Here is a 25450-nt window from a genome sequence, read left to right as displayed (position 1 = left end):
GCACAGAGCAATCCAAGAAATTAAAAACTACTCTCATAGTATAGGAAAAGCATCTCTGCACAATCTTTTGGGAACTGTCTATTCCTTTTCCTAATTTACTGTTACTATACTGAATTAAAACTATAGGTCTATAAACACTACTTGGAATCATGCCAGTGTGACCAACAGAAGTAAAATTTTAAATAAGTTCATGCCACATTCAGGCACCAGCCCCCTTATGTACTAAGAGCAGCATAGTGAGAGCTTGACTTAATTTGTCAAAACAAGCCTGAAGGATGTGTCTGATTAATTATAAGGTTTTACAGGAGAAAGTATTTGCACAAAACAGAAATTATTTTCTAAGGTAACTAATACATACTCCAAACAAGAATTAAAACAAAAGCACATTATTCAGGGCACTATTGTAGAGCATGTGGGTGTTAGATACAGAGGCCTTGTGAGGAAATTGCTGCAGTACTAAACACAGAGAGTCTGGTAGAAGACTATCTTGAAAACCTGCTCTATGGTTTATTACACTCTGCTTTAAAACAGCTCAATTCTCCGGTTTCACACAGAATCCTTTGTACAGTCTAAGAAATAAAATAACATTGCTACAAATCACAGGAATTGCATCTTAGGCCTCCCAAAGTTTCTTTGCTGAGTCATGTCATCTGACTAGTCACACAAGAATACATGTCAGTTTGTAGCTTGTCATGGAGATGATTAGAGATTTTTTTGAAGGAGCTGAAGCTAATGTGCCTAAGCTATTGAACAAAAATGTCATATATGCTCTTTATGTGCACTTTGTTCTCCATATTAAATCATATGCATCATAGATCTTTAAGGACAAAATTACTGATGCACAGCACATGTGCTCCTTTAACCACCACAGTTTACCCTAGCAAAGAATTATCAAATATAGGAGTTCTTAAGACTATAGAAAGGAAATTAGCATGCTCTATTTTCTCTGCTATTTAGTTGTCATCTCTCAGGCATTTCTTCCCCATCATGATTTAATCTTGTTGAAAATTTTGGGTCCACATCCTGATGATGCCCTCCAGTAATTGGAGTAAGGTCCTAAAGTTAGGTAGATTTTTTACTCTTGTAGGCCCTATATTTTTTGTTCAGCAATATTTCACAAAATTAAATACTGCCTCCAATTTTTTATCAATGTCTACTACTTCCTATTGGTTTCGGTTTAAGATGTACGTTTCTTTTTGTGGCTTGTTCCACATTTCCAAAGCATATTTCTGCTGGATGCTGCTTGGTTTCAGCTTGATATCTAGCGACTAAGCTTTCAGCACTGGCATTCTCCATCTTTTCATTAGCTGGGCCTCTCCCCCTACTTTGACAAGAACCTCAGTATGCTCTTTATCGGATCACTCTTTACAGGAGATTACCCTCCCTCAGGAGAATAGCCAGGCCTTGCCAACAACACCGATATTGAAAAGCAACCACAAATTAGCAGCTGCGACATCAGACCTGGTTTTTGTTACATATCCCACTGAGAAAGCTTTACTGGCGCTCTTGGGGTAAACAAGGATTGAGTGAACTCGAAGTCTTGGAAGTTGAAGCCTTACTTTCAACGCTTACTTCTGGAATGTTTCCAGTGAAGGGGCCGCCCGGAGGAGGGGCCGCCGTCTCACAGCCCCCGCCCGCCCGAGCGAGCCCTCGGTGCTCCTCCCGCACCTGACCGGCGCTCCAACAGGTCTCTGCAGCCGCGGGTCAGGTCGGGCCGGGCGCGGCCGGACAGGCGCACGCCCGCCTTTCCCGCACGGCGGAGGCGCCGCGGGACCGCTCCGACCCGCCTGAGGGGAGCCCGTGCCGGGCGCGCGGGCCGGGCCGCACCGCCGCCCCCTAGCCCAGCGGCGCCGCGAGGGACGCGGCGCGCCCGCCCCGGGCCCGCCGGCCATGGAGCCGCCGCCGGCCGCGGAGCCACCGCCGGCCGCCGCTCGCCAGGTACCGGGCGGACACTGGGGGCAGGCCAGGTGTGGGACTGTGCGCGGTTCAGCGAGCCCGCCGGCACCCGCCCGACTTCGCTCTGCGGCGGGGATGGGTGTGAGGGGCACCGCGGCCGGTTGCGGCGGCTCAGGACGACCGGCCGCTGGAACGTCCCCGCCCCGCGGTCGAGCGGGTGGCAGCGATGGCCTTTTCGTCTCTGTTCAGTTGCCCCCGAATTCGTAGGAAGAAGAAAGAGTCCTAGGTACCACTCAGGGGGAGAAATGCGGTCTCGAGGACCTCACCTTGTGAGGCAGGGGAAGGGCGGCTGCTTGGCACGGCTGAAATGCGGTGTCGCGTGAGCGTCCCATCACCTCGGGCCGTGCCCCATCACCTCGGGCCGTGCCCCATCACCTCGGGCCGTGCCCCATCATCTCCTGCCCTGCCCCATCATCTCCTGCCCTGCCCGCTGCTGTCGCTGCCGTAGCGGGTGTCCTTGGCTGGCTCGCGGGGGGCCCCAGGAGAGGACCCTGCTAGAGGCAGACGCCTCGCGTTCATGTCTCCCGCGTTGAACAGCTCTTTGGCCGGGCTCCCAGCTGGCATCCCTCCCTGACAGCGGGCCAGGGACACCCTTGGGAGCGCTGCTCTTCGCACAGGAGCCGTTTCACCTGTGTCACAACTTTTTGTTGCCTTTTCTTTTTGCAAATTGAAATATGTCCCTTCCAGCTGGGAAAAGGGACCAGGGCTTAGCAGCGCACATTGTGTTAGTTTCTTGTAACAACTGAAGAGAGGGAACTGGACTGTTCTGTTCAGTGCAATTTCACCTGTACTGCGCTGTTAGCAGAGAGCATTAGAATTTCAGGAGAGTATGACAGTGATGCTTCTGTTGCTGAAATCAGTAGTGAAATAAAAATGTAGCACAAGTCTAGATAAGAAACAGCTGAGGGAGAATGTTGCTTATGAAACCATGTGATATGAAGAAGATATGAAATAGTGGTTAGTTTCTCTGTGATGACAAAAAAGACTTGGGGACACCCAAATGAAAATATTGAATGGTACATTCAGAACAAATTAAATTACCTGCCTCTTTCTAGGATGGTTAATTAAAACGTGGCATTCACTGATACATGATATTATAGATGCTAAAACTTATGCACAGTTTCTAAAAAGAGAAAAATCAAGCAGCTGTCCATTTAGAAGTGCAGTGCACCAAGAACACAACCATTTTGGGAAGTCCAAAATACACAAACTGAGGAAAGCTGGGAGAGGAAAGTTATTTGCTAACTAGCTGTCTTCTAGGGTCATGTGCTTTTCCCTAGGCACCTTTCACAGTCATCACTCAGAAATGGGATACCACGCTCTACTGGGCTTTGATCTGGGACAGTATTATGTTAGTGCTGCTTAAGGATTAAAGGTTCCACATAAATGTGTAGCCTTACTAGAGGCAGGCAGTCTTATGCTTGTCAGTTTATGTGTCTATCTACAGATGACTTAGATTTTTCAGTAATTTAATTTTTTTCCCAGGAATATTAGAGGCAAGCATTCCTGCTATATATGTTAAACAGGCTGCTGCATCCATGAAATAGTGGTGTTACCTTCATGCTTAGTACACAGAACACAGGCAAGCATTTTATTAATTAAATGTTTGTTCCTCTCTTCAATTTCACAACTTCAGGTAAAATATGGTCTTTCTGATGAATAATTCTGAAATGTTCTCTGGCAGCACGGTGGTGATCTAAGGAGAGGATTACTGCATGTTTATTAAAAAGTTCTTTTATGAAGATACAAACATTAATTTTTGAAGCTACTGGCCACATTTTTCTCTGAGCTTTGGTTCTTTCCCACAGAAACTTTCTGGGACCAGCTGCTTTTATAGTGTCATTAACTATTCATAATTAATTAAACCATTGAATGGCACAGAAATATTTAAAATACTGGATAAAATCTTGGATTAGAGTATGTTAAGATGTTGGCATACTCTACTAGTAAGTCTTGAAATTAATTTGATTTCCCTGATTCAGGAACTTCTTTTAGTGACCAATGTATTAGCCAAAATATTTTCAAAAATAATTGTTTCATATTTCTGCCTTTGAAACATGACTAAAAATGTCTTTGTTTAGCAGTCTACCTCTGAGTTTATATATATTTCTCTCCTTCCACTTACTATTTTTCAGAGAATTACAGGAGATTATGGGTCAGACTTATACAGGAATTAGCTGCTTAATGCCCCTTTGATTTCTCACTGAAAAAAATGGGATTTACTTATCAAAATACTTCTACAAATCTGAGTCTCTGACAAATTTAAAAAAATATTTAATAGTCTATGTGAAAAATACTTGTTCTCACCTATTTTTGTCATGTATAATGTTTTCCTTGTCTTCCTGAAATAGGTAGAAACAGATGACCAAATAGCCCTCCTTAGTAAGCCCAGGAATAAAGGAGGAAACAGTGATCTGGCATCAGCTGGATTTAACATTATTAATTCAATCATAGGATCAGGCATTATAGGTAAATCTACTTTTCTTTACTGTTTTGTATTCAGCCTTGTTTATTCATGCATGACTATCCAGCTTGGACAATAACACTGATTTGATTCCTTACTTTCTGCTGCTGTTTTTAAAGATTTTTCTCTGTATTTATTTGCTTACTTTGCAAAAATATTGAGCTCTCAGTTGAGCCCACACCTTAGTGATAAAATACCCCAGAGTTTCTTGGCCATAATGGTCAGACAGGTTGGGCAGGTGCTGACTGAACTTCATACTTAAGCAACACTTTGTCCACTGGAAATTATATTTTGGAGGTTATTAAGCATGCTGGTCCAATTTGGGAGATTACTAGCATTTTTTAAAATCTGAGTTTTTCTTTATTTTGATTCTCACAAATAAATATTTGGAAAGAGTCTTGTAGAATCTGTCCTTTTCTGCTTTGCAGGATTGCCATATTCGATGAAGGAAGCTGGTTTCCCTCTAGGAATACTGCTTTTGTTTGTGGTTGCCTTAATCACAGGTACTCTAAAGGCAATTTCTGTTGTAAAGATAAAATTAGTCATACAATATTTTAGCTTATCTTGAGCTTAATGATACCTTAAACAAGTATATCTATGACAATAAAAATGACTAATTTTTTTCCTTACCTCACAAATCTCTTCAGCAGATTAGTAAAAGCAGAGAATTACACTGTACAGCATATGAAGCTGCTTTTTGACTCCATTTATTTTCACGAAGCCTTAGTTTCCTAATCAAGGTTACATTTGAAAGAATGTTCTTATTTGTGCCCTCATAATCACCTGGTGGAGTCCACTGTTAAGACTGGACTAATTAAGAGACTGAATCCTGAGATGGTTGTATATGACTTTTAAAAATAGATTACAAAATAAAAACCTTTGATTGTACTATGATTTTAAGTATTTTTCTTCTGATGTGAGCCTATAGGTCCTGGGTTTAGTGGATTGAGAGATTTTGTGAGATTTAGATTTCTCATCCCTGCTCTTCCTAGTGCCACTGCTTTTCTTCTTACAGCCTTTTTTTTTTTTTTTTCGGTTAGAGGAATGAAAGAAAGTGAAAAGTAATCAAGCACAAGTTGGCTCTTGTTGTCTTTAACAGTAATTTTATGTTTTAACAGATTATTCCATTATATTACTGATCAAAGGAGGAAATCTGTCCAGTACCAAAACCTATCAAGAGCTGGTCAAAAAAACATATGGTCTTGTAGGTTATCTAATCCTTTCAATTCTCCAGTTTTTATATCCATTTATTGGTAAGATCACATAAAATATAAATGTTCAAGTTTTTTAAGTAACAAGCTTTATCACATTATTAATACCTATATAAAGAATGTACTGTATATGCTTCTTTGCTATTAAAAAAAATTAAATTTATTTTGTGGGTTCTGAAGAATGAGGAGTAATTCAACGAATTGAAGGATCAGAATAATAGAAATGAACTGAAATGTATTACAGAAATTTGTGATCACACGGATGAAAATTAATGACAAAAGTAGCTAGAAAAATAGCAAAGGAGATTCTGCTCTAGATTGAGTAGCACAGCACAAAGTTGATGTATCTGAAAGAAAAGTAAAATAGAAGTTTAGGAGTATACTGAATTAGTATATTTTGAGAGATGCAATGTTACTGTAATTGGAGAAGCCACTGTTTAGGTCTTGCTAGAATATTATGTCCTGTCATTGCTCTTCAAAAACATTAATTCAGCCTCATACCTAACGAAGTACTGGGAAATTAGGCAGTTGAGACCCTTGGAAGAAGAAATCGTAAATTAACAAAAAGATATAATTTGGGCAGGAATTTATTAGACCAGAAGTTTGAAATAAAGTTCTGTTCTGAATCTGTCTCCTGCTGTAGTAACATAATCAAATCAAATCTTAAATAGTCTTGATATTTTCACATGTGGGGCTGCAAGATATGATGACTTGAGATATCAAGAGTCTGGACTTGGTGACCAGAGTCACAGGTCAAAATTCCTATTTGGGTCTGGCTGCAGATACCTGAGAATTTTAAGGGTGGCAAGTTGCTGTTAGTGCAAGCAACAGTGTTACACATTTAATTATACTGCTTTGTAAATCAAGTACTCCCTTGATAATACGGAAAAAGAATTGTAAAGGTCTTAGTCCTTACCATAGAGCTATGGTTATGCTCTTGTATGTGTTTGCATTAATTTATAGACGTAGAGTTTATGACTTAAAATTTCACAACACCGAATATTTATGTATAGTTAAGGTCAATACCTAAATATGTGCTGTCTAAATGCTGAAGACCATGAGAGTGTGTAATTATATTTTGTGTATGTATATACATGTGCACAAATTTACGTGCTCTTAGTGTAGAGTTAGATAAGAATGAAACAGGAGTGTTAGGCCACAGCGCTTACGAATCCGAGGAAGGAATCAAAGTCCGTATCTGATATCTTAATCTATTTTCTCCTCCTTTTTTCTGGTTTAAAGAGTTTGCTAGCTTCTTGCATGAGCTAGAAAGTTCATTGCATTTAATTGCAGAACTGATTGTTAGACTAACACAGGAAAGATACTAAATAGAAGCAAGCATTTGAAAGTAAACTGACAAAGAATTGTTATTTGAAACAAACAGTTTTAGAAAGCCTTTTTTATCCTCTTCTGAAGGAAGTTTGTATGGCCACTCAGCACAATGGTCTTGCTTATCAGGCTGCATTAATGCTTAGGTTGTACCTGTTAAAAAAAATAAAAAAGGGAAGTGTTAAATAATTAATTTTTTAAACCTGAAATTTTCAAGTTGTTGCTGCTAGCAAGAATTCATATTAGAGGGGTAGTGGCATGTAATCCTGAAGTCTGCAAAATTTGTGTATTCACACATATTTGGATGTGACTTGTACTAACAAAAAACTTATTTTCTTTAAGCTATGATCAGTTACAACATAATAACAGGAGACACTTTAACTAAAGTTTTTCAGAGAATTCCTGGAGGTAAGATGCATTTAAAAATTTTATAAGTAGGGGATTATGGATTGGATAGAAGCGTAGCATAAGTATTTTGCAATTACCTGTGATATAGCTTCTAAATTACTCTTAAGCTTAGTTCAAATTAAGAACTTGAAGCATATGTCTATGAGTGGGGTTTTTTGAGTTTGTTTTTTTTTCTTTAATAAGCCTTTCCCAAATAAAAACTATGAATCCTAGTCCTTGGCTATCAGTGGACTCAGTGTCAGTGAAGAGACCAGATGCTTCAGTGAAATACTAAGCAAATAGAAGTGAGTCTTCCGCAGTTGGGTATTTACAAGATTATTGGGTTTTGTAATTTCTTTTTAGATACGTCTTATAATAATAATAATAATTTAAATAGTGAAACTGTACTTCATCTAGTGAATAATTCTGGATAAGTTACAAATATATAATGAATATGTTTTTTAAGTCATGATCCCTTGAAGTTTTCACAGCAGCATCAATGGAGCAATTTATGTATGTGTTTGATATCTACTTTTGCACAAAAGCAGCTAAGTTAAAACATTCTTCACTAGGAGATTAAACAGAAAGAAAACATGTCTGTAATGAAGTGGAAATGTGAATTTGTATGAACTGTTTCATTTCCACAGGAGAGCTGTAATTTTCAGCATGTGAAACCTGAAAGGTGTGGATGTAGTTTTAACTCTCACACTGTGTTGTTCTGTGAATACCTGATTAAATGGATAGTGACAGTGAATATCTAATACTTTATATATAAAATGGCTTCTGAAATAGGGGGAATCCCCAGCATGGCAAATCTTATTAACTGTCTGGTAGAATACCTTCCTGGAAAGAGGTTGTTAAAGCTTTATAATGTCCCAAAGAAAAGAGAGAACAGAACACTGAGTTTTCCATGTCATTTGCCTGTCACTTACCAGCCATAATTTTTCATCAAGTATTCATTCAAGTCAGTGATTTTGGTGGCCTCACTGAAGCTTGGAGATGTTTTATTTTAAGTTGTCATTGGCTTGAAAAAACCCACCAGTTATGCAAACAAGTCCCTCTGATTGCATGGAATATTATGACAGCATTGTTGCCTTCACAAGGTAATCTGTTTTTCAAGTGGAAGCCAGCTGATGGCAGGAAAGGAGGTACCCAAAAGAAACCTCCAAATTAACTTATTTTAGGCCATTTCTTAGAGAACAATGCTATCCTAAACAGCACAGTAATTGATGTCAACCCAGAGTATCAAAAAATTCTCAAGACTAAATGGCAGAAAGAAGTGGTAGAATTTTTTTCTTGCAGTCTCCCAGCATTGACCCAGACATAAAGATGTTAATACCAATCTATATGTAGGAATCCAGACTTTGCAATTTTGATTTAATATATCCCATATGTTATGCATTTGGTTTGAATTTGCTGAATTCTTGTATTTATGCCCATGCTGTGCATGGCTTTCTCAGTATTAGTTGATGCCTAGTTTTCAATGTTACATAGCCTGAGTAAAGGGAATAAAAGCTTGATCACCAACAGTTTGTTACTTCTAACCTTTCAAATGTAGCTAATCTTTTTCTCAGGTTAGTCTCTTAAAGAAATAAATTATTTTCTTTTTTGCTTTAGTTGGGGTGGATAACGTGCTTACCGACCGTCACTTCATAATTCTTCTTACCACCATCATCTTTACCTTACCTATATCTTTATATCGAGACATAGCAAAATTGGGAAAGGTAAATCATAACAGCAGTTGATTTTTGGTTTATTGTTCTGTATGCCATTGAAAATAAGTGCCAGTCATAACTTTGTGTAAATAATTAACAAATGCATTATGCTGCTCAAAGGACCATCTTTCAGCAGCTTACTGACTAAAGTCTTTTTTTTACCTTTACAGGTATCTCTTCTTTCTCTGATTCTAACCATTGTCATACTGGTTGTTGTGATGGTGAGAACAGTAACCTTCAGTCCACAAGTGTGAGTATTCTTACACTTACCCCAAAGTGAACTTCCACTCATATATAATCTGTTTTTTCCTTGTTGCATTTACCTGAGTAGCTGTGGAACATGCCTGCTTTTGAAAAATCTCTATCAACAGCAATACAATGAACAGCTAAATATACTTTATTCCTTTTAGTCTTTTCTTCTATTGTGTATAAGCAAATTTAAAGAAAGTCTCAAACCCCCTAGAGATAAATGAGGAATTATGGATGAGCAGGTGGGTCCTGAATTGGCATGTGACATTGTCAGTCATTTGAATTTTTTAAAATTTTTTCAATTATTGTCAGACTGCCTAAATTTACAATCATTAAAATAGCTAATATCTTTGGCATATTTCTGATAAGATAAATATAATAATTATAATAATTCAATAATAAAAATAAAATACAAATACTGTGAATTATTAAAAAAGCACATAATAAAATCTTTATTTTGTCATTGCGAAAACTATATAATGTGAAAAACTCTTATGTATACTCTGAAGGTAGTATTTAACATTGGACATTGGAGTGTTCTAGACAATTTGGTACACATAAGTATGCGTTGTAACAATATTTTTATAATTATATTGCAAGAAAGTGTTATGAATCTGTTATTTTTCCTTAAAGGCTTAGAAGGGCTGTCTTTTTTCTCATCCTTTAAATATATAGTTATATTAATAAAGATGACAAATTCTATTCCTGACTGTGCCTTTTAATTTATTGGACAAGGTTTATGTGCTACTTCTTATGTTTCCCTAAGTAGATTCTTCCACCAGGCTTGTTTCATCAGTGTTAGGCACAATTGTTCAGTTGTATTACTTCTGTGATACATTGGGTTAATTGCAGGGTATTCAGCTTTAATGGTAGGAAGATGCCTAGAATAGCAGTTTCTTAGGCTGTACCACATGATGTTGTCTATCATCCACAAAATCTCTCTCTCAGGACAGTGTGGAACTTCCCTCCTCACCATATTTCTGGAGCAGCATGTTTTTTCACACTGTGTGTCAAAGGGGTTTTTAAAAGGTTAATCTCAAAACTCCCTGTTAAAAAGGGAAGAAGCTATATATAATACTTACTGATAACCTTGTTACTATGGTAACGTTTCTTCTCCACAGTTGTGATGCACTGAAAAATATGGAATGCATAGCTTTATTTTTTCTTACAATACATGCTGTTTAATTTTAAGTGATGCTTGAAGTTTTACTTCTTAATTCTTTAGAGACTTCCATTTCTGCCCTTATAGTTGTTTTCAAAAATGCATTTAGCAAGTTGATAAACAGTTGGTAATTTTTTTTTCCTCACCAACATTCTGTTAATGTCTATTTTTACTGTCTTTGCTATTTTTATTTTACAGTTAGACTTAGACATATACTTTAATTATTAAAGCTGTCTTCTATTTTGTTGTATAATTGTATGACTTTTTTTTTGGCAATGAAAATAAAGAATAATACTATATTTTAATATGGGTCTCATCATATTACAAATGATGAGACCCATATTAAAATATGGGTCTCATCATTTGTAAATTGAATGAACACATTTACTTTGAATCCTTATTAAAATACAATAGAAGTCAGAGTTCCCAAAGAGATTTTTAAAAATCTTTAATATGAAAGCACAGTCCTTGTATTCGTCATACAGGAAAAGAATTTGTACAGTCCTGGATAAAGGCTCAATGGGGACAAGAATATTTAATCCCTACTACTGTTATATGGCAGAACTGATTATGTGCCTGCCATTTATGACAGGTGATTGCCAAGAACAAACGAGACAATTCCATGGTTCCCCATCCTGAGCTAGCCTTTTCTTACAAATTTTTCCTGTGGATGACTCCATTTCATATTGGTTGCTTCTTGGCCTAACCACAGTGGATATGGACAGCAATCTTTATGCTTTTTCAAGTGCTTGAAAAACACCTCTAAAAAAAAGGTGTAATTTGACCCCCTTTGGGGATCCTTTCTATAGACTAAATAGGCACAGTTCCTTTAGGGTTTCTCTCTTTGTCATTTCCTGTGCTTCTAATCATTCTCAATGGCTGCCTTAAATCTGCAAATTAAAGTGGAATTGTGGTGCCCCACCTGCCTGGGATATTCCCTCTGAGGAGCAGAGTGTTATAAGATCCCTTTCAACTGTATCCCTTCGGGATTGCCATGCCTCTGTTTGTATAACCTAGTTTGATGTTAGCCTCTTTGGAAAATAGCATGATATCATGAATGTGCCTTGAGTTTGCAGTCTAAGCACGAGATACTCTGCAGATCTGTTTGCCAGTGATTTTTCCTTTCTTTGATACTCCTCTCATGAAGTTTGGGATTTTTTTGTTTGTTTGTTCTCTCTGCCTTGTTCTTGTGAAGCTTTTTTATCCGCTGCATAGCTGTAGAATTTTTCATGACAGAATTGAATGCTGTTTTATCAGAAGATTTCTCCATTTACTAATATATTTATGATTTTTCTTCTTTCGTCCCATTATCTAGTATGATTGTGTTAATTACATTTCATGCTTTCCATTAAGGATGCTTTTTGCTTTTTGTTCCATATTCAACTCATTGCTGAATACATTCTAAAGTACTGGACTCAGGTCAGGTTCCACTGGAATCCCATTTGGGTATCTTCCTGCTTTGATAATTACTTTCTGAGCAGTAATCAGTTTTCATTTACCTTTAGATTTTTCAAGGTGAATACTTCTTCCTTTTGAAAGGTACAGGATCATTATGTGGAAATGATAAAACATTTTTTGCTTAACTGCAATCCATGCTCTAGTTGAAAGTTAAATTTTATTTGGACAAAAAAGCAATAAAGTATATCTTCTGCAGTAATCTGAAACTTTCTGCAATGTTTTAGACCATCAAAGAAACAACAAGATTATTACTATTTTAAACAGGAATTAAAAGGGTTTGAATGTTGCTTCTTTTTTTTGTTTGTTTGTTTTCCTCTTTATTTCTTTGGGTGTAGGGCTGATTGTCCAAGGACATTTTAAGGATGTTACTGTCACATTCTGATGAGAAAAACAAAATGTATTTAAGGTGCAGGATTACTTGTTTTAATTTATTTTCACTTATGACAAATATAAAACTGAGGTACTTCTTTTTTTTTCTGTTTTGGGTTTGATAACTACCATCCATATGATTATTGTTAACTGAATGACACAATAAACCTGCAGATAGAATACAGTGTTCTGGATTATTGAGAGTTCACTCTCAGCTTTTTAAAATGTTGGATAAAAATACATTTTTACCTGATCTCTATGGCCATCTTCTTATGGCGGGGTGTTTATATACTGTGATCAGAAAAAATAGGTAAGAGTTAACTCAAACTGTAACGTGAAGTATGTTAATACTGCATGAAGTAACTTCATGCTTCCAGCCTGAAAGTAACATTCCTTGCTTTAAAAAGAAATATTTTATGTGGCTTGTAAAAAGGGATCATTTTAATTTAATTTGGTGTTCCTTAGCAAGAATGTTATGATGTCAGGGTCTCCATAATACATAAATGTCTATGAAAAACTTCAAGAGCATCTGCTACACATGAAGAGGATGTGAGAATTACTCAACTGGCAGCTGATTCCAGGAGTAAAACACCAAGGGCTCAGGAAAAAAACTTGAAAGTAAAAAGCTGATTCCTTCCTTTATATAAAAAAATCCAGTAGTAAGCAAAGGTAAACTTAAATGTGTGATGAAATTTAAAAACAACTAAGCTACTTTATATTTACAGAACTGTGAAGTAATTCATTAAGGAAGAAAGAAGAGTAGACGTAGCTGTATCTAAGTTGGGCTGACATAATAGCTTTGCCTTGTCTCTGTTCTTTCACAAGATGACTTTGATTAATATGAAATCCAAGCCTAATGTGAGCTGTACTCATTTCCTTTCCATTATATTGATTAAATTTATATTCAGCATGTATGAACTTTTCAGTATCTCTAAACTTCTAAAGTTCAAAAATACCTAGAAAGGTATTTTACCTTAGAATAGAATTAAATTTAAATGTTACAGTTAATTTCCTAAATGTTGAAATCATTGAATTAAACCTGAATGAATCTATGAGATGATTCTGGATTATATTGTCAACCACTGGTTTGCACCTAAACTTGGCAGTTTGACACTGATCTTCAATCCAAAACAATGGAAGTCTTTTGCTCATTCCAACATGTATACCCCTGTCAAAAATATGACTGTTCCTATCTAGAAATCACCTTTTTTTTTTTAAGTCAGTGTTGCATAGCCACAAGCTGGTTGAAAGCAGGGATAATTCTTTCTCTTGCCTTCATTAAAGATGTTTTGCTTCTCATGCACTCTTCTACTGCCACATTTCTATATAAGTGACAGAAAAGATTTTTGTATAGCATCACTCTTAAAATGGGGACAATTATGCTGCAAGTGTTTTGCAAGAAGTAAAAGAGAGGCCATCTTAGACTGCCAAACAAATTTGCCCAACTCTTACTCATGATCTGGATGCTTACCCTGTTAGGATGTCTTATCCTTTGCCTGGTTCATTTTTTCTTCTTAATTTCCCTGTTCTTATGTAGATAAACATGAATATTTTCAAACCTTTTTAGAACTCATTAATACGTTTGTTACGGTATGTTTTCAGTTACATATATTGAAAGCTCAGTTCAGTGTTGTTTTCTTACCTTCTAGGTCTTCATCATTGCTAGGCCTCACTACCTTCAGTCTGTCTTGCTTTTGTCTTATTTTCAGCTAAGACTTTTTCCCTGCATGGGAACTCCTTTAGACTGTCTTTTTACTCAATCTTTTACTATTTTTGTTCCAAGAACTACATGTAAATTACATCTCAGGTTTTGCTTTGTGTTTCAGCTTCTACTATATATGATAGACAGTACAGCTGTCAGCAAGTGCATTTTTCAAAATTGTATTTCCTCTCTTACCTTTTGTTGTTTCATCTAACTAATAGCTCTTCAGTGTGAAAAAACCTTCCTGTTCATGCAGGCATAGCCTATGCTTTTATACACTGAGTAAGAAGCAGAGAGCTAGCTGATTTTTTCATTCACGGATTTTCACAGCTAATACTAATCTTGTATAAGCAGCAGTTAAAATCTTCCCCTAATAACTCCTAACAAGAATGTAGGTCAGAATAAAAGTCCCCTCAAAAAAAAAATAAAAATCTTGAACAGTAGCAGCAGGATTGAAAAACCACAGGTTATCCTGTGTTCTTGTGATATTCTTTCAATGTGTGCATGCATCTGCCTGCAGAGATGCATATCCTAAATCAATTTGTGTATGTTTACTTTGACAGATGATGTTTCCATTAGCTGCCCTTTGCCTTGTGAGTGATTTTCTGTGATTGTTCACTATATGGCGCTTCTATAACTAACACCTACTGTTTTCTGGCACAGTTTTCTCTTTCTGAGAAGTCTTTCTATGAAGTCTTATTGTAGATAGACACTTTGATATCACCTGTACCCTTTCCCGGGAGCCTTTCCTATGTCTGTTTGTTCTGCAGACTGAACTTGGGAGTAATTTCTTACTGATGTGATCACAGTTCTAGAACTGTTGACTCTCGGTTCCAGACACTCAGAAATGAAATTTCTGGCTGTGTGCTTTCACTGCATGAGGTCCCCATTTTCATATTCCCACAATATGAAAATGTTTTTCAAAGCACATGCAGCAGTATATGAGTTACTGAAGAAAACAGCACATCTGTACCAGAATACATTGTAGGACATTACAAGCTGCTGGGAGTGTTCAAATCCAGGATCTGAAATTCTTCCTCTATTCTGCTACTAGAATGGAAGAAATTTATCTTCTTAGGCTCTTAAATAAGCAGGATTTTGTTCTTTTGGGTTTTTTCCCCCTAATAATACTCCTAATCTGATTTGTCATTCATTGGTAAAGCAAAACAATATCTTAGTCTTTTGCATATTGCTAGTGCATGAGCTGACACTGTGCAAGGGGAAAACCAGCTCCTGTGATTTTTTAAAATTGGCCACTTTATTGAAAGTGTTTCAATTGAAATTCATATGCTTTCTGAACTCCCCTTTTAAATCTGTATTTGTAGGACCTCATAATATAGATATAACATTGCACAGGATGTACTGTTTTTACAGAAATTAAATGTGTTTCAGGCAAAAGCATTCTTTATTTCTTTGAATTTAAAAATATTTTTGTTTATAAGGTATTAGATAATCTAACTTTATTATTAATAAGAAAGAGCCAAAGAAAACTTCTGCTGTCAAAGGAAAATATAAAACAAATTTTCATTTTGTATGTTTATTATCAAAGCTGACCTCTAGTGGTTACAGAGTGGAGCAGGTGGAGTGTTAGCTTCCTTTATACTCTTTTTATTTTGAAATAGTATTGAAATTTTTCCAGTCAGATGTGAATGTTTTCCTTAAAAACATTACATTCAAAATTATTAATATTAATTTTCAGATGCATCTCTAAGTGTAGTGATTTTAAATCAGTGGCATTGTAATATTAAGGGAACTTTTATAAGGAGCAACAGCAGCTATAGAGAGTCAGAACTCCTATTTCTCAAGACAAATACCAGATGGCTCTGTTTCATCCATAGTACTTTTCATCTACTTGCTGAGTCTGAGAATATTTTAGGAGGGCCATATTCAGCTGCAGTATGTTACAGCAGTTCAAGACAATATACTGTACCTGAGGACAAACAAAGGGAACTTGATTTTATGTTCAGGCTCTATTAATTTCAAAGTTAAGCTTTGCAACCACAGCTTGAGAGCTGAAAAGCTGCTCTAAGTTTGAATTGAATGTGCATTAGGTACTTTAAATCTGGGTTTTATTAATATGAACAAGGAAGGATTGAGTATTTGAACTCAAGAAACAGTAAGATATGAGTTCTGAAAGAGGAAACTACAACATTTTTTTACTTCTTTTTTTTTTTTTTTTTTTTTTTTTTTTTTTTTTTTCCTATTACTTTTATTTTAATCTGTTTAGGGGCTGGAGGTGTAATTTAAACATTTGAAAGCAATGAAACCTGGCATAGCATATGCCACTGCAGCTGTCAAAACCAGTGAGAGGGAGAGATCACCAAAGAGAGGGAGAGATAAAGCTGCCATTGTTACCTTCACAGAACTGGCCTGAGTGCCATACTTCTTCCTAGGGCAGTAGGAAAAGAGCATCTTAAGGCCTCAGGTGGCAGCAGCTTTCCCTCTAAATAAAAGCAGAGCAATCAAGGTTAGCAGTGGCCAACTTTTTAAGAGCAAGCGTGATTGTTTTTCATTGTCTGTGCTTTAATATTATAAATTCAATATTTAACTAGCTTGTGAATTTCATTTGATCTTTCTAGCAAATTGTATTTCTGGTGTCCTTCCCTGTTTTTTTCATTTTGGCTCTTTATTCCAAGATGAAGTTCATGCAGTAAATAGTTTTTAACAAAGTTTGCTGGTGGTCCTCCTCCAAGCATTGCAATTGCCACAGGTCCAAATCTGTGAGTATATCTTAGAGGAGGGGGTGTGGGGAGTATTACATTTTTGCCTGACTGTAAAAGTCTTCGTGTACTCTCTTAGAATTTCTTTTATGTTTTGGGAAGTAGCATAATTTCTTTACTTTGAGGAACAGTTGGAAGAGGTGTAAAGAAAGGCAAACTCCCTCACTTGATTTGTAGCCTAGTAAAATGATATCTCTAGACTGCATCAATTGCATGTTTAAATTCAAAGGTAGAAATTGCCTCTAAATAGTCAAAGGACATTTTCAGTTGAGATAACCGTAGTCTGAATCAGTAACAGCTTTTACCTTCCATCTTGCTGTTTCTTGGTATATGCTGACTTGAAGAGTTTATTTACAAAACTGAAACAGGCTGACATTTTTGGCTGTAAACACTCGTTACAGAAATACTTGAATCAAAACAAGGGAGATGAGAAAGGTATCTCCTTGGTTTTAGGTCATTAATAAACACTGGGGCTATGTCAGAGAGCAGTAACTGATATTTGAAAAGAGGGTAACCTATTTAAATGTCTGTTTTAGACCCAAATCAGAAAATGCATGGATATTTGCAAAACCAAATGCAGTACAAGCCATTGGGGTGATGTCATTTGGTAAGTGGTTTTTTTTTTTTGCTGTTTGAGGTTTTTTTTCAATAATCAATTGTAAGAAACTATTTTATGTTTTGAAACTAGAATTTTTTTTTAATATTCATGTTAAACTGGTGTTGAAAAAAAATAAACTGTGTGAATGATCCATTTGAATGTCATTGTTATTGTGTAAGACAATAACCTCATCCATTGTGCATTTGGCCCTGGAGGCTTGCCACCATAGCAGAGACAGTGTGCGTGTGAGTGCAGATCACCTGTGCAGGTCATCCTAAAGCCCCTGCATCAGTGGGTTTGTCTGACTGATAAACTGAGGGGGCTGGGATCATTCTGCATTCCCTTGGGTACCTCTTACAGGAAAGTCCTCATTCTTAAATCTGTTCCTGCCTGCAGGATCTGCTATATTATTTCCTGTTAGCATTGTGATAATCTGAGGTCTCCCAATGATTGCTGCTGCCTAAAATGGATGCCATATGAGGTCTGAAAGTAGCAAATGGCTCTGTGTATTTAAAAAGAAATGACTTCTCAAATCTGCTGCTGGGTTCTTAAAAGAAGAGCAGGAGGAGGAAATAGCTGTGGAATGGAGATGTGGAGGGTGGGAAATGGCATAGCATTTAAGGATAATGTAATCAGAATCATCTCAGGATGAATATAAAACTTCATCAAATCAACTAAGCAAGCAAAGGTTCAAGCCATTTATCTTTGCCACTCATTGCAAGATTAATGTTTGTATTTAATAATGAGTGAATTCAAACTGTGCTGTGTCTCTATGCATTTATGCATGAATTCATACATTTGCTTTAACTGTCATGTGTGTTTCAGCATTCATCTGCCATCATAACAGCTTTTTAATATATGGGTCTCTGGAAGAACCCACATTAAAGAACTGGTCTCAAGTCACACATATGTCCGTGGCCCTTGCTCTTATCATCAGTGTAGTGTTTGCTGCCAGTGGATATATGACTTTTACAGGATACACAGAAGGTAAACTGCTTGATCCCTCAATTTTTGGTGCTTGCTATAATCCTATGTGTCTGCCATCTGTCTGATGTTTTCTGTAAACATCTTGGTGACTGTAAAAATGCAAAAATCATAGTATATTTGGGCAGAAATAGGGCATTCCTCATAGTTACCCAACAACCAAAACATCAGCTACATGCTAATAGCTGTCAGATTCTTAAGCATATGCCTCACCAGTGGAAGTCCCGTTTGAATACTTCCATCATTAAAATACTTTGAGGACTGCACAGCTATGATTTATCCACATGATCCAGCAGCAGAGAGCAGTAAGATCAAAAATTTCCTACAGGATATCTGGAATATATCTGTGAATATTTTCTTACATTTTTTCTTGTCTCTACTAATACAGCATCTTAGAGATATTTCCTGTCTTTGCCACAGCTGTTCTGGTGTTACTAATCCTACTATCCCCTCTGTGGGTATATGAATACACATAAATATATAACCAATGTTGCATCATGCTATTTAACATAATTGTGTTGAAGTGAAAAAGTCATGTTTATAAGAACAAGGTATTAATTGGTTTCAGTGCATTACTTTCTTCAGGGGAAAATACACATTTCATAAACAAGCATATTTTCTGTTACTTAATAGTGACATTCTGGATTGTAGGAGGAGGCTTCCAAGCTTTTTCCTTTTCTGGTGAACAACAGCATTTAGTTGAGAACAGAGAAATTGTAGGATGGGGACTCCTGGTTTATCTGTCCTTTTTTCCTGCCTCCAGTGCTTATTCCAGCAGAGTAAGTCACTGTCCTAGATGTACTGTTGGTAGACCAAATGCAGGCTGGCTGAGAACTTTCAGGTACAGAAAGCTCTGCCTGCAGCTCCTCCTCAGCTCCTCCTTTATGACTCATGTGTTAGCAGGTTCCATCTCACCTTCTGTCTCCCCTGCCAAAATCTTTGGGCTGTTTAAAGTACACTTTATTGCTTGTTCAGTGCCATTGTGATTCCTAAAGTAGTAAATCATGAGACACTGTCGTAACCACATAAAAGAGGACTGATAGATCATCTGGTCACTGTCTTGCACTATCTCTTGTGCTTCAGAGATCATTATTATAGACTCGTTGTGGTAAAAACCAAGCAAGATGATTTGGATTTTATAGTGATGCTTTTGTTTTCAGATACAAGATGATTTTCTAGGTAATAATCCATATGTTTATAATGGGCCTTTGAGGTCAGAATACTTAAAATTCTTTCCTACAGCTTGTTAGCTGTGATTAGATACTGTCAGGGAAATGCAGTTCTCCACGGGTAACTCTTACCTTTTTTTATGTAATTGCTGTTCTAGGAGTTTTCAATGAAAATTTTATCTTCTACACATAAGCTTTCTTTCTGAATCTGTCATGTACTTAATCAAACACCAGCATCTCATACAAAATCTATGTTATGGGAAAGAGATGACAAAATCTGATATGTATATTTTTAAATATTTTTTGAAGATAAATCCTACTTGAGGTAAAAACACTTCTTAACCAGCAGGATAAGCTGAAAGTTGCTCCCGGACATAACTTGTGACTGCAACTAGTTTCTAGTTACATGTCAGAATAGGGGATCAGAAAATTTCAATAACTCCAGTAACTCCAGTAACCTGCACTTCAAGTTGCAAATACAGGTGAATGATGTGAGGTTCAAACTAATTGTTGTTTTGCTATGCCTCAGGAGATATATTTGAAAACTACTGTAGAGATGACAACCTTGCTACATTTGGAAGGTTTTGTTATGGAGTCACTGTAATTCTGACCTTCCCCCTTGAATGTTTTGTGACCAGAGAGGTAAGAATTTATTACATTTTCCTTTTAACACTGTTGTTATATATTAATAATATTGTCACGTTCTTAATACATATTGTAGCTGAAGTCTATGGTTGATCTGTGATAAATAGCAGCATATTTTATCCTGCTATGTGCAGTGAGTATGCGGGACTAGTTTTACTGTTTAGACACTGGCCATATAATGTTGTTTTACATTTACTATAATATTAGTCAACATTATATTAATAATTACTTAGTAATATCAGGACTGCTTAAAATTTCAATTTTGGCATAAATGACACTGTTGTTATTGTGTTGAGAATAGCCAAAAATACATACTTTTCAATCTTAATAGTTTTTTCTTTTTAGAAGTATCTCCATCTAGGAAATTCATCAATTTAATGAATAATTGTAAGTGGATTTATTCTGTAATAGGCAAATGGGAAAAGAGTAAATTTTGAAATCCTACAGGTATAACTAAGTCAATTTGGGAAGTATTCTGCAATTTTAGTAATGATTGTTATGAGTAATTTTTGGAAGCAGATGAAGATGTTTTCTTGAAGCCAGGTAAGTAAAATTCAACCAGCACATTCTCACCCATTCCTTTAGTTTCCTAAGGTTAGAAGGTTTGGAGTAAGTTGTTTGATAACACAGGGAGAAAAATCAAGGTTTAAAACTGTGATTCTGTTTCAGGTGATTGCCAATGTGTTTTTCCATGGGAACCTCTCAACAGTTTTCCATATTGTTGTGACAGTAGTTATCATTGCTGTGGCGACTGGTGTATCATTAGTGTATGATTGCCTTGGAATAGTTTTAGAGCTGAATGTAAGTGAACCTGTGTACTCTTTTATTTAATAAATCACTTATTAATAAATAAGAACTTTTTCAAATCCACAGCTCTACTGAAAATCTTACGTAATTTGACATAGTCAGTAGTAGTGTTAGAAGAGGGAATTACTGCTTCAAAAACAGATAACTAAGGGTGAAAGGAAGTTCAAGAAGTAAAATTTATATGGTTGGGAGAGGGTTTTAGAACTGTTTTATAGATAAGGCAAGTGGCTATGACCGACAAAATGTGTTAAGCTGCAGCAGAAATCACTGAAATACTCATCAAACTGTATAGTGGTACTGAATTTAGCATTTCTTTCTCTAGTCCCTGCTTCTGATTAAGTTGGCAAATTACTTAGCACTGGGGCAGATTCTAGTGACTACCTTGTGCCACAGGGGCAAAAAACAGAGGGAGGTAGAAAGAAAGAACCTGTAGTAGCTGGTTCCACAGCTACTGCAGTAGTGACCACAGAGATGGTCACTAGAAGTATACAATCAAAAGCAAGCAGAAAAAGCAAGCATTCCATCAATGCAGTGTTTTGGTTTTTTTTTTTCCTAAACAGTTAGTCAGTAGTCAAGCTGATAGCTTTATTCAGTCACAAGCAGAAGTTGATAGCCAGGCATTTGCATGAGTAGCTCCTGTCTTGTGGGTTTTTTTGCTTTTCCTTTTTAAGAGAGAATTTGACAATACAGCTGTAGGTATTAATTGGATGTAATAATTGTGCACAGAAAGATTGTTCACTCTTGATATCTAGTAGTAGGGAAAACTGAATAGACAGAGTATTTACATGTGAAAGAAAGGTGATCTGTCTTTTCAGCTGGCTTTCTGTCCAGCAGAAGAGCTGTCTTTTGGCTCTTCTCCACAGATGGCGTTTGATACTATTTCTCTGATCCTGCTTACTCTTCCCCTGCTTTCTGGTTTTAGAACAAGACACAAGCTATTGTGTTTGCCTGGTGGTAATTCCCCAGAGAAACTATTGGATCATATGGGAGTAAAAGGGCCAAAGAATTTTCTTATACTGAGATGGTGGTTTGTGTTACTTCACAGACTTAAAGCTTAATTTTCATGGAGGAGGTACTCTGTGCTTGTACCTCTTTCTGATGTCTGTACTGATCACTGTTAACAGGTTCTACCATACAAATATTGGAACTTTTGTACAAATGATGTAAAGTTATTACTTAGGCTGGATTACTATCTGGCCATAATTGAATTGAAACATAGTGTTTGTTAACTATGTAACTAAATAAACATTCAAAATTTCTACATAAAATTGCTTCCTTTTGGCATGTAACTCATATGCTAATATGCAATGGCTTTACTGTAAAAAAATTTTTTTTAAGTGCTTTTGGTTTGTTCCTCTCTAAGAGGGCATTTAAAGAGGAACTGAATTTTGAGTGAGAGGAAAGGTTCTACTCTGTCAGAAGGAGCTTTGGTTTCATAGGGAGGTCAACCTAAAGCAGGTTATAAATGTCAAAACTGATCAGAATTCTTTGAACTGCTTCATGATGCTTCCACTTTTCAAAAAATTTTATTCCTTTTAAAGTCAGTGTTATATCTAAACTCCTCCAGGGAATTATCTTAAATATTTTAATTAAATTCAAGTATTGAAGAACTATGTTTGGACTTTTACTCTATCTCTTAAGTTGAGAAACTTTATGTAATAAGATCAAATGCTTCTTGCAATGTTAAAATATTATTCTGTATCAGCAAAGCAAAAGCATTTAAATAAACCTTAATTATTGGAAATAGTTTAACAGATATTTTTGCATAATTTTGGGACCTTTGTTTTGGGAAAAAAAGGTTTTCCATATAGCAACATTGGAAAAGGCCTTTATCCTCTGTTTTTATTGTTGCATCAGTCTAATCACAACTGTTAAATAATTTAGGTTTTTGTTCTTCACATCTAAATATAAACATGCTTATGAGGTTTTTTCTGTTGCTCTTTCCCACACACAGGGAGTTTTGAGTGCTACCCCACTTGTTTTTATCATCCCATCAGCGTGTTATCTAAGGCTGTCCAAGGAGCGGTGGAACCATTCAGATAACCTCATATCCTGCCTGATTCTTGTTCTTGGTGTGCTAGTCATGGCAGTTGGGTTTGTCATGACTGTCTTGCATCCCCAGGAATGTAGCCATGGAAAAGAAATGTTCTACTGCTCCCCTAGTAATGTTTCTTTACACAACAGCACACTTCCACCGTAGGTACTTATTTACATACTTGATTTTATGCTGCCATCCTTTTTCAGGTGAGACTTCAGTTTTAACTGTTGAAACACAAAATCTCAGAGGTGCCTTTCAGTAGACATTACTTGAATAACTTGCAAGCCTACCAAAAAGGTTGCATTTTTTAACCTTAGTCTACAATGCTGTTTAAAAGTGATAAATTAAATGTTTTGGAAAACCTTTCCCATGTTTCATTGATTTAACTTAGTTTTTATTAATTTTATAATTTTTCATGTGTATTTATTAGCACACTATGGTATGGGGGTTTTAAGTCCTGAGAAAAAGTATTTCTGGATCTCTGTGTACTACAATTCTGCCATTAATTCTTATTAATTCTGTCTTTGATTTTGCAGTGACTTTCCTTTAGAGCTGAAAGCTTCCCTTTTACTGGATCTTGAGTCAAAGGAAATTTTGTATTCTGACTGAACTGTAACAGATACAATTTAATTGTAACTGTTACAATATGTGGTCTTGTAATTGAAAGATATTGCACAAATAAATCCACAAGAGTGGATTTCAAAAGATTCAGCTCGGCAGTCTTTGTAAAAATTTCAGGATTGACGAAGAAGGAAATTACATTGCAGCTCAATTCTTACATTTATATTATTATTCATTATTTCTGAAACTGAATTGAAACTAACATTCTAAACTTGATTATCCTTCTAGTCCTTTGTTTCTTTTCAGTATATGACTAATGATTTTGTCATGGTTTGTCAAATTTTGGTGATTGGTTACATTTTCCTAAATTCATCTAACATCAAGGATTTATGTATATATATGTATGTGTATAAATATACATATATACATAAGTATAGATAAAAATAGAATCACATGCCTATAGAATAGGACTAATTTGAGGTTGAGTAATATGAGTATCCTCAGTCATATCAATGCTGTCATTTTTGAAAATGTTACCAAATCAAAATATGTACTTGAGGTAATTTTTGCATTATTGTGATCCTTGTGGTTCTTCATGCCAGCTAGACGTGTAATGCTACTTCATTTTCATGGTGCTTAATGGGGATGGATTTTGTCTTCATCTTGCATGACAAAGCTATGTCATTAAAGACTTCCAGCTGAACAAATGTGTAAGCAATGGTCTCTAGATGATGGTAACACTTGTACGAATAATACACTTTTAAAAAGTAGTGCTTCCAAAATAAATGCTTTAAATATACTGGGGTTTTTTGTTGTTTCTTTGGGATTTTTTTTTTAAGTTGTAAAGCAATTAGAGAGAAGCATGACTATTACTCTGCTTTCATTTCTCTACAAAGTGTCAACTTTGAGGGTGATAGTTTATTTGTTCTCCAGGTACCTGATACTGTTCACCAACAATATTTCTCACCAGTTTAGATTTAGAAATAGCTGATTTTGTCTTAGCTGTGGGTGAATTGTTACTGAATAGATTCACTTTCTTCTATGCCAAATGGAGTCAAACTCAAATAATATTTCTTTGTGATAGCTAAGGAGATCTTTTTGATCAATCATAATTCTTTCATGAGCTTTGTTGTTCTTTTTTTTCTGATTTTTTTTTTTTTTTTTACTTTTAAAGTAGGCTACCTAGTTTCAGGTATTAATTATAAACTGTCTTTGCTATAGAGTGTTAATGGAATAATTTCCATCTCATTCTACTGAGGCTGTGTTGTTATTAAATCATGTTTGCATGTTCTTTATGAAGGATGAGTCTTTATATGCTTTCCTACTTTATAAATTAAAATGTAAAGAATTTTTTTTCACTGTTCGTTTTATTTTTGAAGTGTAAAATATGAAGGAGTAATGGTCAGTTAAATGTTTTCATTGCTGCTAAAGCTTCTCTTGCTCTTAGAAGTTTCTTTTGCCAAAATTAATTGAATTCATGTAATCATATGCTCAATGGTTTTCATCTGTGAATTTCTCAGATGATGATGGGGTTCTCTCAGCCATAAGTATATTGAAAATGGGAGGTTGGTGTCACAGAGGCCAGAATTTAAAGTCAACTGCTATTTGCCTAAATATAAAAATTATAACACCCATGATCCCTTCCTTTCCAATATTATATAGTGAAACTTACCTTTATTGAAATGACAAATAGCAGTCTGGTAAATTCTTTCTTAGAACATAGGAGGTCCAAATACAGAAAGATAAGACATCTTAACAAAAATTGTGATAACCATTGTTTTTTGCAAACACTTAAAACTCCCCAAAATAAAATTGTAAAATCTATTGGGAACCTCTCAGTGGCCTCAGCATGTGCAGGATCTCACCACAATTTTAGTATTTCAAGCAGAGGTATGCTGGGAGTAGCAATATCCCCAGCTCCAAATG

At 36.1% G+C, this 25450-nt stretch overlaps 1 protein-coding gene across 1 annotated transcript; it reads left to right on the top strand.

Annotated features, from left to right (window-relative positions):
• The first annotated feature begins 1901 nt into the window (after nucleotides 1-1901).
• On the top strand, nucleotides 1902-24723 carry SLC38A11 (solute carrier family 38 member 11). The gene is made up of 12 exons (XM_050977061.1): nucleotides 1902-1938; nucleotides 4308-4425; nucleotides 4849-4923; nucleotides 5539-5673; nucleotides 7303-7368; nucleotides 8965-9071; nucleotides 9233-9312; nucleotides 17259-17329; nucleotides 18146-18307; nucleotides 20003-20115; nucleotides 20788-20919; nucleotides 22880-24723. Exons 3-12 carry the CDS (start codon nucleotides 4863-4865, stop codon nucleotides 23123-23125), a joined length of 1173 nt encoding a protein of 390 aa, XP_050833018.1. The 5' UTR covers nucleotides 1902-1938; nucleotides 4308-4425; nucleotides 4849-4862; the 3' UTR covers nucleotides 23126-24723.
• Nucleotides 24724-25450: the final 727 nt, after the last annotated feature.

The sequence above is a fragment of the Serinus canaria genome, chromosome 7, assembly GCF_022539315.1.
Source record: "Serinus canaria isolate serCan28SL12 chromosome 7, serCan2020, whole genome shotgun sequence".
Taxonomy (NCBI): Eukaryota; Metazoa; Chordata; class Aves; order Passeriformes; family Fringillidae; genus Serinus; species Serinus canaria.
Note: the sequence above shows the minus strand (reverse complement) of the source record. Positions and strands in the feature narration are given on the sequence as shown.

What these genes read in the sequence shown, in the direction of transcription:
- SLC38A11 (XM_050977061.1), top strand. Translation starts at nt 4,863, where the DNA reads ATGAAGGAAGCTGGTTTCCCTCTAGGAATACTGCTTTTGTTTGTGGTT. An exon ending in GTAACCTTCAGTCCACAAGT is followed by an intron (nt 9,313 to 17,258) that starts GTGAGTATTCTT and finishes TGTCTGTTTTAG; the next exon opens with ACCCAAATCAGAAAATGCAT. An exon ending in AATGTTTTGTGACCAGAGAG is followed by an intron (nt 20,116 to 20,787) that starts GTAAGAATTTAT and finishes ATTCTGTTTCAG; the next exon opens with GTGATTGCCAATGTGTTTTT.